The sequence below is a fragment of the Gobio gobio genome (assembly GCF_949357685.1).
Source record: "Gobio gobio genome assembly, chromosome: 3".
Taxonomy (NCBI): domain Eukaryota; kingdom Metazoa; phylum Chordata; class Actinopteri; order Cypriniformes; family Gobionidae; genus Gobio; species Gobio gobio.
Genome location: NC_137099.1, coordinates 70,561,407 through 70,575,318, shown reverse-complemented (window position 1 = coordinate 70,575,318; position 13,912 = coordinate 70,561,407). Strand labels below are relative to the sequence as shown.

Sequence of the window (13,912 nt, the reverse complement as noted above, 5' to 3'; positions counted from 1 at the left end):
CGCCCAGGCATTGTACACACAAAAGGTGTGTGTCCGTGCCCGAAATGAATCGCGGACACGGGTGCACACACCTTGTGAACTGTTGCTCACTAGCCATCTTAGGGGATATTTGCTTTGACAAAACAACACCAAATAGACAGACAATTTCACATATAGCGCTTCGCTGAAGAGCAAAAAAGCTAGTGTGTGTTTGCATCAGCTTCCGTTTTGTATCTTCCGGGTATGCCGTCATCTACTACGTCACGACGCACCACCAATCAGATTGACTTGATTTCATTCATACTTCAGATGCGTAACGCTGTGGGCGTTCCCCAGAGTGTCGTCACTCGACGACGCAGTGCGAGTTCCCTCGAAGGGGAACTCAGAACTTCACCAAAATTGATGAGCATATGTGTCAGAACATGGTGAGGAAGCATGCAGAGTTTCATGGAGATTGGACCATTTTTCTACCAAAATTTTCTGTTATGTCGAATTTTGTCCAAAACCTACTATTGCAAACTAGTCCCTGGTTTTTCACCCGATCGGAACCGAACCAGTCTAGGACAATTCTCTGGACTCTCTCGATCAATAATTATCAAAAAAAAGTTGAACTTTGGCATTTGGGTGGCTGTAACAGGGTCATTTAATCTTGGAATCTTGGAGTTGTGATCGATGATCAGCTAAAATTCACTGACCACATTACTGCAACAACCCGGTCCTGCAGATTTGCATTATACAACATTAGGAAGATTAGAGTCTTCCTATCTGAGCAGACCACACAACTCCTGGTCCAAGCTCTTGTTCTCTCCAGACTGGACTACTGTAATGCTCTTCTAGCGGGCCTTCCGGCATGCACTATCAAACCCTTGCAACTGATCCAGAATGCAGCGGCGAGGGTGATCTTTAACGAGCCGAAGAGAGCGCACGTCACGCCTCTCTTCATCAGTCTCCACTGGCTACCAATAGCCGCTCGCATCAAATTCAAGGCACTGGTACTCGCCTTCAAAGCAACCACTGGCTCTGCACCAATTTACCTTAACTCGCTTGTTCAGACATACACACCCTCCAGGAGTTTGCGTTCTACCAGTGAACGACGCCTTGTGGTGCCATACCAGAGAGGCATGAAATCACTGTCACGGACCTTTTCCTGGACTGCCCCCACCTGGTGGAATGACCTGCCTATCTCAATTCGAGCAGCCGAGTCTGTAGCCATTTTCAAAAAACATCTAAAGACGCATCTCTTCCAGCAGCACCTGACCAATCAAGAATAGCACTTAACATTCTATTCATTTTTCTGTCTGTCTAATTTATTAAAAAAAAAAAAAAAAAAATCCTGTGTGTTCTGTGTTAGATTAACTGAGACTTGTTACAGCACTTGCATACTGTAGCCTCTGACTGTTGTAGTTGCTTCTATTGCTCTCATTTGTAAGTCGCTTTGGATAAAAGCGTCTGCTAAATGACTAAATGTAAAATGTAATGTAAATTTAGAAAAGGGGCGTGGCAAAATACACTAAAAAGCCTATAAATCCCAAATGAAAACTCAGAACTTCACCAAAATTGAAGAGCAAATGTGTCAGAACATGGTGAGGAAGCATGCAGAGTTTCATGGAGATTGGACCATAGGTGGCGCTATAACTGGCAAAAAGCCTTCATTCTTATTAGGGGTTCAAGCATGAAATGCTGAAACCCTATTGTAATTGTAGGGATTCGTAAAACGCATCGTGCAGGCCAAACCGTAAGGCCTAGAGACTTGAAACCTGGCCAGATGGTAGGCCTCAACTTGGGGACAACCTAGCTGGCTATCTCCGATTTGCTCGCCCTTCAGGCGCCAATTTCGAGTAAATTGCATTTTTTTGAAAAACTCATTTTTGCTGACTTCTCCTAGGTTTTTGGCCCGATTGGAACTAAACCACTGCAAGACTATTCTCTGGAGTCTGACAATCAATAATCATCCAAAAATTTCAAAATTTCAATTAACGGTCGATAAGTGGAACCAAAATCTTTGATGGCACCAGGGCCCTTTTTACTAAAATGGTTATAAATTGTGAACGGAAAGAGATTTTTTTGCTAAACTTGGGATACATCTTCGTGATCTCAATCTGAGATCACTTGAAAAAAATCGCAACAATTGGCCACTAGGTGGCACTATAAAATGGTTATAACTTGTGAACGGTAAGAGATATTTTTGCAAAACTTGGGACACATGTTCATAAACTCAATCTGAGTTGACATGAAAAAAATCGTGACAATTGGCCACTTGGTGGCGCTATAACAGTGAAAAAAATCATGAAAATAGCTATAAGCGCACCCAACCGTTAGTCTACTGAAAATTGGCATGCGGTGTCATTGTCCAGGGTGCCATGATAGTCTATGAGAACATTGGTGTATCTCAAAAAACTCAGCATACGTCATTGGCACAATGCCTTGAAGGAGCCTTAGAAGTTCCAAGTCTGTGTTTTTTTCACAGGAGTGGCCTCCTAAGAATCCTTGCCGAGTCCAACAATACCAAACATGCCAGGTTTTGCCTTATGGTTTTTGTAAGTGTCATTTAGAGCTTTAAAAAATTGTGGTTATCTTCAAAGCCATTAGTCTGATCGAGACAACAACAAAAAAACTAAGGAAATTTGAAAACATAGGTAAATAGCTAAACAATAACGCCAAAATATTAAAATTATGATAGGAACTGACAAAAAAATTTATTAAATCCAATCAATTTCACCCATGGATCATTTTGATGCTCTCACATGTTTGAAACGAACAATGATGGATTGTGATGAAATTTGTTTTGAATTGGGACTGGCGAATCCCCGTCCATACTGTCAATGACCGTTCGCAAAGACCCGCCCACTTTAGTTACTGTTGTTATGTCTGACAAGCGACGCCACTCTCGCACCACACCAAGTTCTCACGCAGTGAAAAATACATCAGAGAGGAGACAGACAAGTGCTGACAGACAAGTACTTTTGATATGAAACAAAGTCTCACCTTTCAAATGTAGTCATTTTTTAGAGACATTTAAACAATAAATACCATTTTGTGACTCTTTAATGTGTCTGATAGATCGCTGTAGACTCGAGGCTCAGTTAAAGCTGCTTGTGAACCGATCATCTCTTCCTTCTAGTTAATTTATATAATTAAAATAAACATGAATGAATATAAAAGGAATGTTGTTTTAAAGTGCTAAGACGTCAGTATACTTTGTTTTTCAAATTTAAATCCTCCTATGTTAATCTACTAACTTTCCTGACTGCTTTGTTGGACAAAATGGCGGATTATGATTAGTCAGATCGCCTGTCAATCAAACTCCCTGCGAAGGGTCAATTGAGAATAGGCTTGTTTGAGATGAGCTAAATCTGCCCAGAACCGATCACCGGTGATCAGCGCGAGATGCATGCGGTTAGAAATGTGTCCGAGTGCGGTCCGCCTTGCTCTGATGTCATGCTGACGTATGTCAAAAATATCTCGCGAGCGCAAGGCGCACGTGTCGGATTCTGCAGTCGCACGCAGTTGCTCTCCACCGACTGCGCTGATCAAAAGCATGATGGGAAACGACTTGCTGACACCACAGCTTAATGCTCATTGGTTTAAACAACTGTGATGTATTCTCTTTTAAAATGTTTGATTTTAAAACTCTAATATCATGTTTTATGTGTATATGTTGTTTGTGAAAATAGGCCCAAATACATAAAAAGGATGCTCTCTTACATTATAGTGGGATTTTCTGGGCTTTCCTATGTGCAACTGCAAAGTTGTCGATTAGATCAGGATTGTGCGCACAGGCAATAGGCTTGTTTGAGGCTGTGTATGATCATATCCTGCTCTATTCATGGTAGCCTACTCGCAGATATTGCGTCATCAAGGGGCCCGCCTTGATAATCCTACTTAAGGGCCCGGTGTTGGCTCGTTCGTTATGCCACTGAATATAATTGTCTAAACTCCTTATTAAAATTACATATTTACAACAAATCTGACACATATATACAGTATGGGCACACTTTGAGAACTACTAATAAAAGTGGTGGAGATCAGGCAAGACTATAAGAAGACTCAGGCAAAAGGTGCTATAACTGTAAAAACGCTTTAAAACCATATATTTCCTATGGTAAACTGCCTGTATAGGCTGTAAATTGACTTTTTCATCTATGATGGCAGTTGTTAAATGCTTGCTAAATAAAACTTAATGTCTTTTGATGCTTGTGTGCTTAAAGGCCTTAAAGGCCTTAACTGCTTGAACCCCGATAAATGCTGCTTGCAGCTTTAATTTATCTTTGTTAATGTTAATTTCAACATTTACTAATGCATTATTAAAATCTTGTTAACATTAGTTAATGCACTGTGAACTAACATGAACAAACCATGAACATGCTGTGTGTTTTATTAACTAATGTTAACATGGGGCGGCAGTGGCTCAGTGGTTCATGTAGGTTGTCTACAAACCGGAAGGTTGGTGGTTCGATCCCCGGTTCCACCTGACCAAGTGCCGAGGTGTCCATGAGCAAGACACCTAACCCTAGCTGCTCCCGACGAGCTGATGGTGCCTTGCATGGCTTGACTCCGCCGTCGGTGTGTGAATGGGTGAATGTGAGGCAATGTGTAAAGCGCTTTGGATGGCCATTGGTCTGTTAAAAGCGCTATATAAATGCAGTCCATTTACCATTTAACAAAGATTAACCAATGCTGAACAGAGGTATTGTTCATGGTTAGTTCATGTTAACTAATACAACCTCATTGTAAAGTGTTACCAAAATATTTTTGACTTGGAAGTTTGAGGTTTGTGGTTATGAGATTATGTTTATAGTTGCGAGAATGGTGAATTGTTTCATGAATTGTGTGTTAGAAATCAAGAAAAACTGTAAGTGTGAAAAACCCTAATGAGTTGTTTCAATACGCATGGTTATTAAAAGTGTTTTTGCACAGTCTGATTTAAGGGTGTTTTTGTTTGTCAGGTGGGAAAACTTGTTAGCTTAGACACACTCACTAAGATGGCTTCAGAACCCAAAGAGGACAACACCTTCTACATTCAAGATTACAGTGGACTCGAAGGACTTCTTGACAACCTGAAGAAAAAGATCTACAACATTGAAGGTGAAATGCGAGTATAAAGATAGTAAACGGTAACACTTACTGATTAGTTAAGATTGTTTCTATATTAGTTAATAGTTGTAATAATGTAGTGCTACTAATTTTTCCTGCATTACTTCCTGCAGTTACCTTTTGATGACAGACCAATATTCTAAAGGGTTACCAAATAAACATAATGGGCCTTATGTAATAACATTTACATTAATAATTTGATACAATTCACTTATTGTGTACTTACATGTTTTTACATTGTACTTACATTTAAAAAAATACCTGCATGTAATTATATCTGTAATTAATTTTAGTAGTTATAATTACACTGTTGACACTTCGCTTACACCTAAGCCTAACCCACACCATCACACCTGTCCCTAACTTTACCCTTAAACTTACCCATACCACCACACCTGTCCCTAACTTTACCCTTAAACTTACCCATACCACCACACCTGTCCCTAACTTTACCCTTAAACTTACCCACACCACCACACCTGTCCCTAACTTTACCCTTAAACTGACCCACACCACCAAACCTGTCCCTAACTTTACCCTTAAACTTACCCACACCACCACACCTGTCCCTAACTTTACCCTTAAACTGACCCACACCACCACACCTGTCCCTAACTTTACCCTTAAACTTACCCACACCACCACACCTGTCCCTAACTTTACCCTTAAACTTACCCATACCACCACACCTGTCCCTAACTTTACCCTTAAACTTACCCACACCACCACACCTGTCCCTAACTTTACCCTTAAACTTACCCACACCACCACACCTGTCCCTAACTTTACCCTTAAACTGACCCACACCACCAAACCTGTCCCTAACTTTACCCTTAAACTTACCCACACCACCACACCTGTCCCTAACTTTACCCTTAAACTGACCCACACCACCACACCTGTCCCTAACTTTACCCTTAAACTGACCCACACCACCACACCTGTCCCTAACCCTACCCTTAAACTTACCCATAGCACCACACCTGTCCCTAACTTTACCCTTAAACTTACCCATACCACCACACCTGTCCCTAACTTTACCCTTAAACTTACCCACACCACCACACCTGTCCCTAACTTTACCCTTAAACTTACCCACACCACACACCTAACCTTAACTTTACCCTTAAACTTACCCACACCACCACACCTGTCCCTAACCCTACCCTTAAACTTACCCATACCACCACACCTGTCCCTAACTTTACCCTTAAACTGACCCACACCACCACACCTGTCCCTAACCCTACCCTTAAACTTACCCACACCACCACACCTGTCCCTAACCCTACCCTTAAACTTACCCACACCACCACACCTGTCCCTAACTTTACCCTTAAACTTACCCACACCACCACACCTGTCCCTAACTTTACCCTTAAACTGACCCACACCATCACACCTGTCCCTAACTTTACCCTTAAACTTACCCATACCACCACACCTGTCCCTAACTTTACCCTTAAACTTACCCATAGCACCACACCTGTCCCTAACTTTACCCTTAAACTTACCCACACCACCACACCTGTCCCTAACTTTACCCTTAAACTTACCCACACCACCACACCTAACCTTAACTTTACCCTTAAACTTACCCACACCACCACACCTGTCCCTAACCCTACCCTTAAACTTACCCATACCACCACACCTGTCCCTAACCCTACCCTTAAACTGACCCACACCACCACACCTGTCCCTAACTTTACCCTTAAACTGACCCACACCACCACACCTGTCCCTAACCCTACCCTTAAACTTACCCACACCACCACACCTGTCCCTAACCCTACCCTTAAACTTACCCACACCACCACACCTGTCCCTAACTTTACCCTTAAACTTACCCACACCACCACACCTGTCCCTAACTTTACCCTTAAACTGACCCACACCACCACACCTGTCCCTAACTTTACCCTTAAACTTACCCACACCACCACACCTGTTCCTAACTCTACCCTTAAACTTACCCACACCACCACACCTGTCCCTAACTTTACCCTTAAACTTACCCATACCACCACACCTGTCCCTAACCCTACCCTTAAACTTACCCACACCACCACACCTGTCCCTAACTTTACCCTTAAACTTACCCATACCACCACACCTGTCCCTAACTTTACCCTTAAACTTACCCATACCACCACACCTGTCCCTAACTTTACCCTTAAACTTACCCATACCACCACACCTGTCCCTAACTTTACCCTTAAACTTACCCATACCACCACACCTGTCCCTAACTTTACCCTTAAACTTAAGCATACCACCACACCTGTCCCTAACTTTACCCTTAAACTTACCCATACCACCACACCTGTCCCTAACTTTACCCTTAAACTTACCCACACCACCACACCTGTCCCTAACTTTACCCTTAAACTTACCCACACCACCACACCTGTCCCTAACTTTACCCTTAAACTGACCCACACCACCACACCTGTCCCTAACTTTACCCTTAAACTTACCCACACCATCACACCTGTCCCTAACTTTACCCTTAAACTTACCCATACCACCACACCTGTCCCTAACTTTACCCTTAAACTCACACACACCACCACACCTGTCCTTAACTTTACCCTGAAACTTACCCACACCACCACACCTGTCCCTAACTTTACCCTTAAACTTACCCATACCAACACACCTGTCCATAACTTTACCCTTAAACCTACCCACACCACCACACCTGTCCCTAACTTTACCCTTTAACTGACCCACACCACCACACCTGTCCCTAACTTTACCCTTAAACTTACCCACACCACCACACCTGTCCCTAACTCTACCCTTAAACTCACCCACACCACCACACCTGTCCCTAACTTTACCCTTAAACTGACCCACACCACCACACCTGTCCTTAACTTTACCCTTAAACTTACCCACACCACCACACCTGTTCCTAACTTTACCCTTAAACTTACCCATACCATCACACCTGTCCCTAACTCTACCCTTAAACTTACTCACACCACACACCTGTCCCTAACCCTACCCTTAAACTTACCCACCCCACCACAACACCTGTCCATAACCCTACCTTAAAACTTACCAACACCACCACACCTGTCCCTAACACTACCCTTAAACTTACCCATACCACCACACCTGTCCCTAACACTACCCTTAAACTTACCCATACCACCACACCTGTCCCTAACACTACCCTTAAACTTACCCACACCACCACACCTGTCCCTAACTTTACCCTTAAACTGACCCACACCACCACACCTGTCCCTAACTCTACCCTTAAACTGACCCACACCACCACACCTGTCCCTAACTCTACCCTTAAACTTACCCATACCACCACACCTGTCCCTAACTTTACCCTTAAACTGACCCATACCACCACACCTGTCCCTAACTTTACCCTTAAACTGACCCATACCACCACACCTGTCCCTAACCCTACCCTTAAACTTACCCACACCACCACACCTGTCCCTAACTCTACCCTTAAACTTACCCACACCACCACACCTGTCCCTAACTTTACCCTTAAACTTACCCACACCACCACACCTGTCCCTAATTTTACCCTTATACTTACCCACACCACCACACCTGTCCATGACTTTACCCTTAAATTTACCCACACCACCACACCTGTCCCTAATTTTACCCTTATACTTACCCACACCACCACACCTGTCCCTTACCCTACCCTTAAACTTACTCACACCACCACACCTGTCCATGACTTTACCCTTAAATTTACCCACACCACCACACCTGTCCCTAACTTTACCCTTAAACTTACCCACACCACCACACCTGTCCATAACTTTACCCTTAAACTTACCCACACCACCACACCTGTCCCTAACTTTACCCTTAAACTTACCCACACCACCACACCTGTCCCTTACCCTACCCTTAAACTTACTCACACCACCACACCTGTCCCTAACCCTACCCTTAAACTTACCCACACCACCACACCTCTCCCTAACCCTACCCTTAAACTTACCCGCACCACCACACCTGTCCCTAACTTTACCCTTAAACTGACCCACACCACCACACCTGTCCTTAACTTTACCCTTAAACTTACCCACACCACCACACCTGTCCCTAACTTTACCCTTAAACTTACCCACACCATCACACCTGTCCCTAACTTTACCCTTAAACTTACCCACACCACCACACCTGTCCCTAACTCTACCCTTAAACTGACCCATAGCACCACACCTGTCCCTAACTTTACCCTTAAACTGACCCACACCACCACACCTGTCCCTAACTCTACCCTTAAACTGACCCATAGCACCACACCTGTCCCTAACTCTACCCTTAAACTGACCCACACCACCACACCTGTCCCTAACTTGACCCTTAAACTTACCCATACCACCACACCTGTCCCTAACTTTACCCTTAAACTTACTCATACCACCACACCTGTCCCTAACTTTACTCTTAAAGGAACACTCCACTTTTTTGAAAATAGGCTCATTTTACAAGTCCCCTAGAGTTAAATAGTTTAGTTTTACCGTTTTTGAACGCAGTGACTATTTATGCAGGAAGTAGTTCCTAGCCATATAGGTGTAGAAAATCGCAACTTTTCATTTTCAGGTAGTCTTAGCACACGATGTAACTGTAGAAGAGTCAAGATTTAAATAGGAAAAATATTGAAAGTGTCTTTGGTCATTTTTTGAATGAGATGCTAATGGACTGACCAGAATCAATGATGTATGCTAAGCTACGCTAAAAGTGCTACCGCCAGATACAAAGATCGGCTGAATGGATTCAAAAACGGTAAAACTCAACTATTTAACTCTAGGGGACTTGTAAAATGAGCCTATTTTCAAAAAAAGTGGAGTGTTCCTTTAAACTTACCCACACCCCCACACCTGTCCCTAACTTTACCCTTAAACTTACCCACACGACCACCCCTGTCCCTAATTTTACCCTTATACTTACCCACACCACCACACCTGTCCCTAACTTTACCCTTAAACTGACCCACACCACCACACCTGTCCCTAACTTTACCCTTAAACTGACCCATATCACCACACCTGTCCTTAACTTTACCCTTAAACTGACCCATATCACCACACCTGTCCTTAACTTTACCCTTAAACTGACCCACACCACCACACCTGTCCCTAACTTTACCCTTAAACTGACCCATATCACCACACCTGTTCCTAACTTTACCCTTAAACTGACCCACACCACCACACCTGTCCCTAATTTTACCCTTATACTTACCCATACCACCACACCTGTCCCTAACTTTACCCTTAAACTGACCCATATCACCACACCTGTCCTTAACTTTACCCTTAAACTGACCCACACCACCACACCTGTCCCTAATTTTACCCTTATACTTACCCATACCACCACACCTGTCCCTAACTTTACCCTTAAACTGACCCATATCACCACACCTGTCCTTAACTTTACCCTTAAACTTACCCACACGACCACCCCTGTCCCTAATTTTACCCTTATACTTACCCATACCACCACACCTGTCCCTAACTTTACCCTTAAACTGACCCACACCACCACACCTGTCCCTAACTTTACCCTTAACCTGACCCATACCACCACACCTGTCCCTAACTTTACCCTTAAACTGACCCATACCACCACACCTGTCCCTAACTTTACCCTTAAACTTACCCACACCACCACACCTGTCCTTAACTTTACCCTTAAACTGACCCACACCACCACACCTGTCCCTAACCCTACCCTTAAACTGACTCATACCCCCACACCTGTCCCTAACTTTACCCTTAAACTGACCCATACCACCACACCTGTCCCTAACTTTACCCTTAAACTGACCCATATCACCACACCTGTCCTTAACTTTACCCTTAAACTGACCCACACCACCACACATGTCCCTAACCCTACCCTTAAACTGACTCATACCCCCACACCTGTCCCTAACTTTACCCTTAAACTGACCCATACCACCACACCTGTCCCTAACTTTACCCTTAAACTGACCCACACCACCACACCTGTCCCTAACCCTACCCTTAAACTGACTCATACCCCCACACCTGTCCCTAACTTTACCCTTAAACTGACTCATACCACCACACCTGTCCCTAACTTTACCCTTAAACTGACCCATACCACCACACCTGTCCCTAACTTTACCCTTAAACTGACTCATACCACCACACCTGTCCCTAACTTTACCTTAACTTAACTTTAAGTGGGACCACATACGGTATAACGTTTTAAATCAAAGTAATGATGAATCCACTGAGGATTTTAAGAGTTTTCCTTCTGTGGTTTCAGGGTCAAAGGACACACACAGCAAAGACCGACAGAAAGAGTTATCACAAAGTGGATTCAGTGTCCTCTACCACAAGGTCAGAAATATGACATAAGGTATATGTCACTTTTTAGGATTTTTAAGGCAGAATTTCCCAAACTAGGGTTCTTAAACCCATGAAAGTTTATGAGGGAACTGCATTTGTGAATATGTAAAACTTAAATAAATAAATAATTCCTATTTTCGAATCTATTAAGGACATTTCTGTTTACTTTTCCGATGCGATATGATAATCTATTTTGGGTCGCCACTTGATGTTGAATTTGGGTACTGAAGTATAAAAACCAGTTCGGGGAAACCAATTAGTTTATTTGCTGCTAGATGTCACAATCCAAACTCACACAAATACTTTAAGAAAATAAGAGGTTTTTTTTAGAAATCTTCCGTGATTAGTGTATGTTACTGTCATGGTTGGTTTTGTTTCATGTTAATGTTTCATGTCTTTTATTTTGAAGTTTAGTCACAGTCATGGTTCCTGTTTGTCATGTCATTCCCTTGTCCTCATGTGATCATGTCATGTGCTTCCCTAGTCTCATGTGTTGTGTTATGTTAGGTGTGTTGGACATCAGCTGCGGCTGGATGTAACTGATCAGCGAGAGTAGCCGCGTGCAGGCGGGGAGGAGCTGCAAACGGAGACGTGAAGTCGGACACTTTCTGCTTCCCGCAGTGATGCTCGCGCTGTGTTTGCCTACTTTATCAGCTTAAGTGAAATATCTGAAGTATGCAATATTTGGCAATACACAGATGTTTCAGAGACATTATTGTCATGTAATAATTTATGTACTGCTTAATAGAGGGTGTGTTTGTACAAGAATAAAGTTCAACATATAAGCCTACACTATCAATGAAGTGGGGTCTACATTTTTTATCAGTTTTACTTTGATAAACATGACAACATAACATCGCGACTACATGAAAGGAGGTTTTACTGTTATAAACTATTAAAAATTTAAACTAACTGTTATATTATTTTACTGTTATGTATTTGTGCGCATTAGTGGAGCTGAAAGTTTTAGAATAAACACGAAACACACGTGATCGCTGTCATGCGGTGAATCTGGCCAATCGTGGAACAGCTGTGTCGTCATCAGAGTCCATGTAGCCTCATGCAGTCGCTCTAGAGAAACTGCACCGGCTGTATTAGCGGCTGCTCTTGCAGCACTTTGTTGACATACATCACTGTCACATGGCGTCGGCGCTGCTTCATGTCAGACAACATTTCTAACTGGCATGCACTGCTTCAAGTCAGCCGCCGATTGGTCTGCGCATCGCTGGGTGAAGTCGAACAAGCCTGATCTCATTGGAAAGCAGGAAGTGTCCCCCCCCCCCCTGCAACCAGCAGATCTCGCCAGCCGGTGGCAAGCTAGTGTATTTCATCTTGAACAAGCCTATCGTGCATACAGTGCATCAGGAAAGTATTCACAGCACTTCACAATGTGCTGAGACTGAAGCTGAGACCTCTGTATTTGTTACAGGACTCTGTGATTGTGGGCTCGGTTGGATCTAATGACTGGCGTGGATCTCTGTATGAAGTGACGGGATCTGGATTCAAAGAGACTGAGATTAAGGATCCAGCTGTCAGTGAAGACTCGTACATGGGTATGTTAAAGCTGTTCCTTCTGTGCCTGATGTGAAGTGTCTGCATGTTTTAATGATGCTGATGATGTTCAGGTTACTCTGCTGTTCTGGGAATGAGAGACGGCGTCTCTCTTCTGTTCTCTGGGGCGCCGCGGGCCGAACACACAGGACTGGTGACCCTCTTCACCAAGAATGAAAGCACATGGACGGTGACGAGGAATATAGCAGGAGAACAAGTTAGTGAAGATAAACCCTCTGACATGATGTTAACACTCTCCACTGGCGGGAGCAGGGCTTCCCAAATCCTACAGTCATCCAAGAAGCAACCACTTAGAAACACTCTTGCAAAACCAATGCAACCATCTAGAAAACCCCAGCAGCCATCTATCAACCACTCAGTACCTGCCTAGCAACCACCTAGCAACACCCTAGTAACCACCCCCTAGAAACATGTTTTCATAATTCCTTTTTTCAGTGAACAGAATATACAGGTGCTGGTCATATAATTAGAATATCATCAAAACGTTTATTTATTTCACTAATTACATTCAAAAAGTGAAACTTGTATATTATATTCATTCATTACACACAGACTGATATATTTCAAATGTTTATTTCTTTTAATTTTGATGATTATAACTGACAACTAAGGAAAATCCCAAATTCAATATCTCAGAAAATTAGAATATTACTTAAGACCAATACAAAGAAAGGATTTTTAGAAATCTTGGCCAACTGAAAAGTATGAACATGAAAAGTATGAGCATGTCCAGCACTCAATACTTAGTTGGGGCTACTTTTGCCTGAATTACTGCAGCGATGCGGCGTGGCATGAGGAGATCAGTCTGTGGCACTGCTCAGGTGTTATGAGAGCCCAGGTGGCTCTGATAGTGGCCTTCAGCTCTTCTGCATATCACATCTTCC

General features: G+C 43.2%; 1 protein-coding gene across 2 annotated transcripts in view; it reads left to right on the top strand.

Moving 5' to 3' along the window:
* Positions 1-13,912, top strand: part of LOC307123634 (integrin alpha-L-like) — an 80,172-nt gene that overhangs the window by 53,286 nt on the left and 12,974 nt on the right. For both annotated transcript variants that reach the window (XR_013816181.1, XM_079812245.1), the window contains exons 9-12: positions 4,926-5,064; positions 11,374-11,447; positions 12,886-13,009; positions 13,082-13,224. Coding sequence is in view for 1 of the 2 variants with exons in the window: in XM_079812245.1 (XP_079668371.1) it covers positions 4,926-5,064; positions 11,374-11,447; positions 12,886-13,009; positions 13,082-13,224 (480 nt within the window). In the remaining variant the exon portion in view is untranslated. The remainder of the gene's footprint in view (positions 1-4,925; positions 5,065-11,373; positions 11,448-12,885; positions 13,010-13,081; positions 13,225-13,912) is intronic.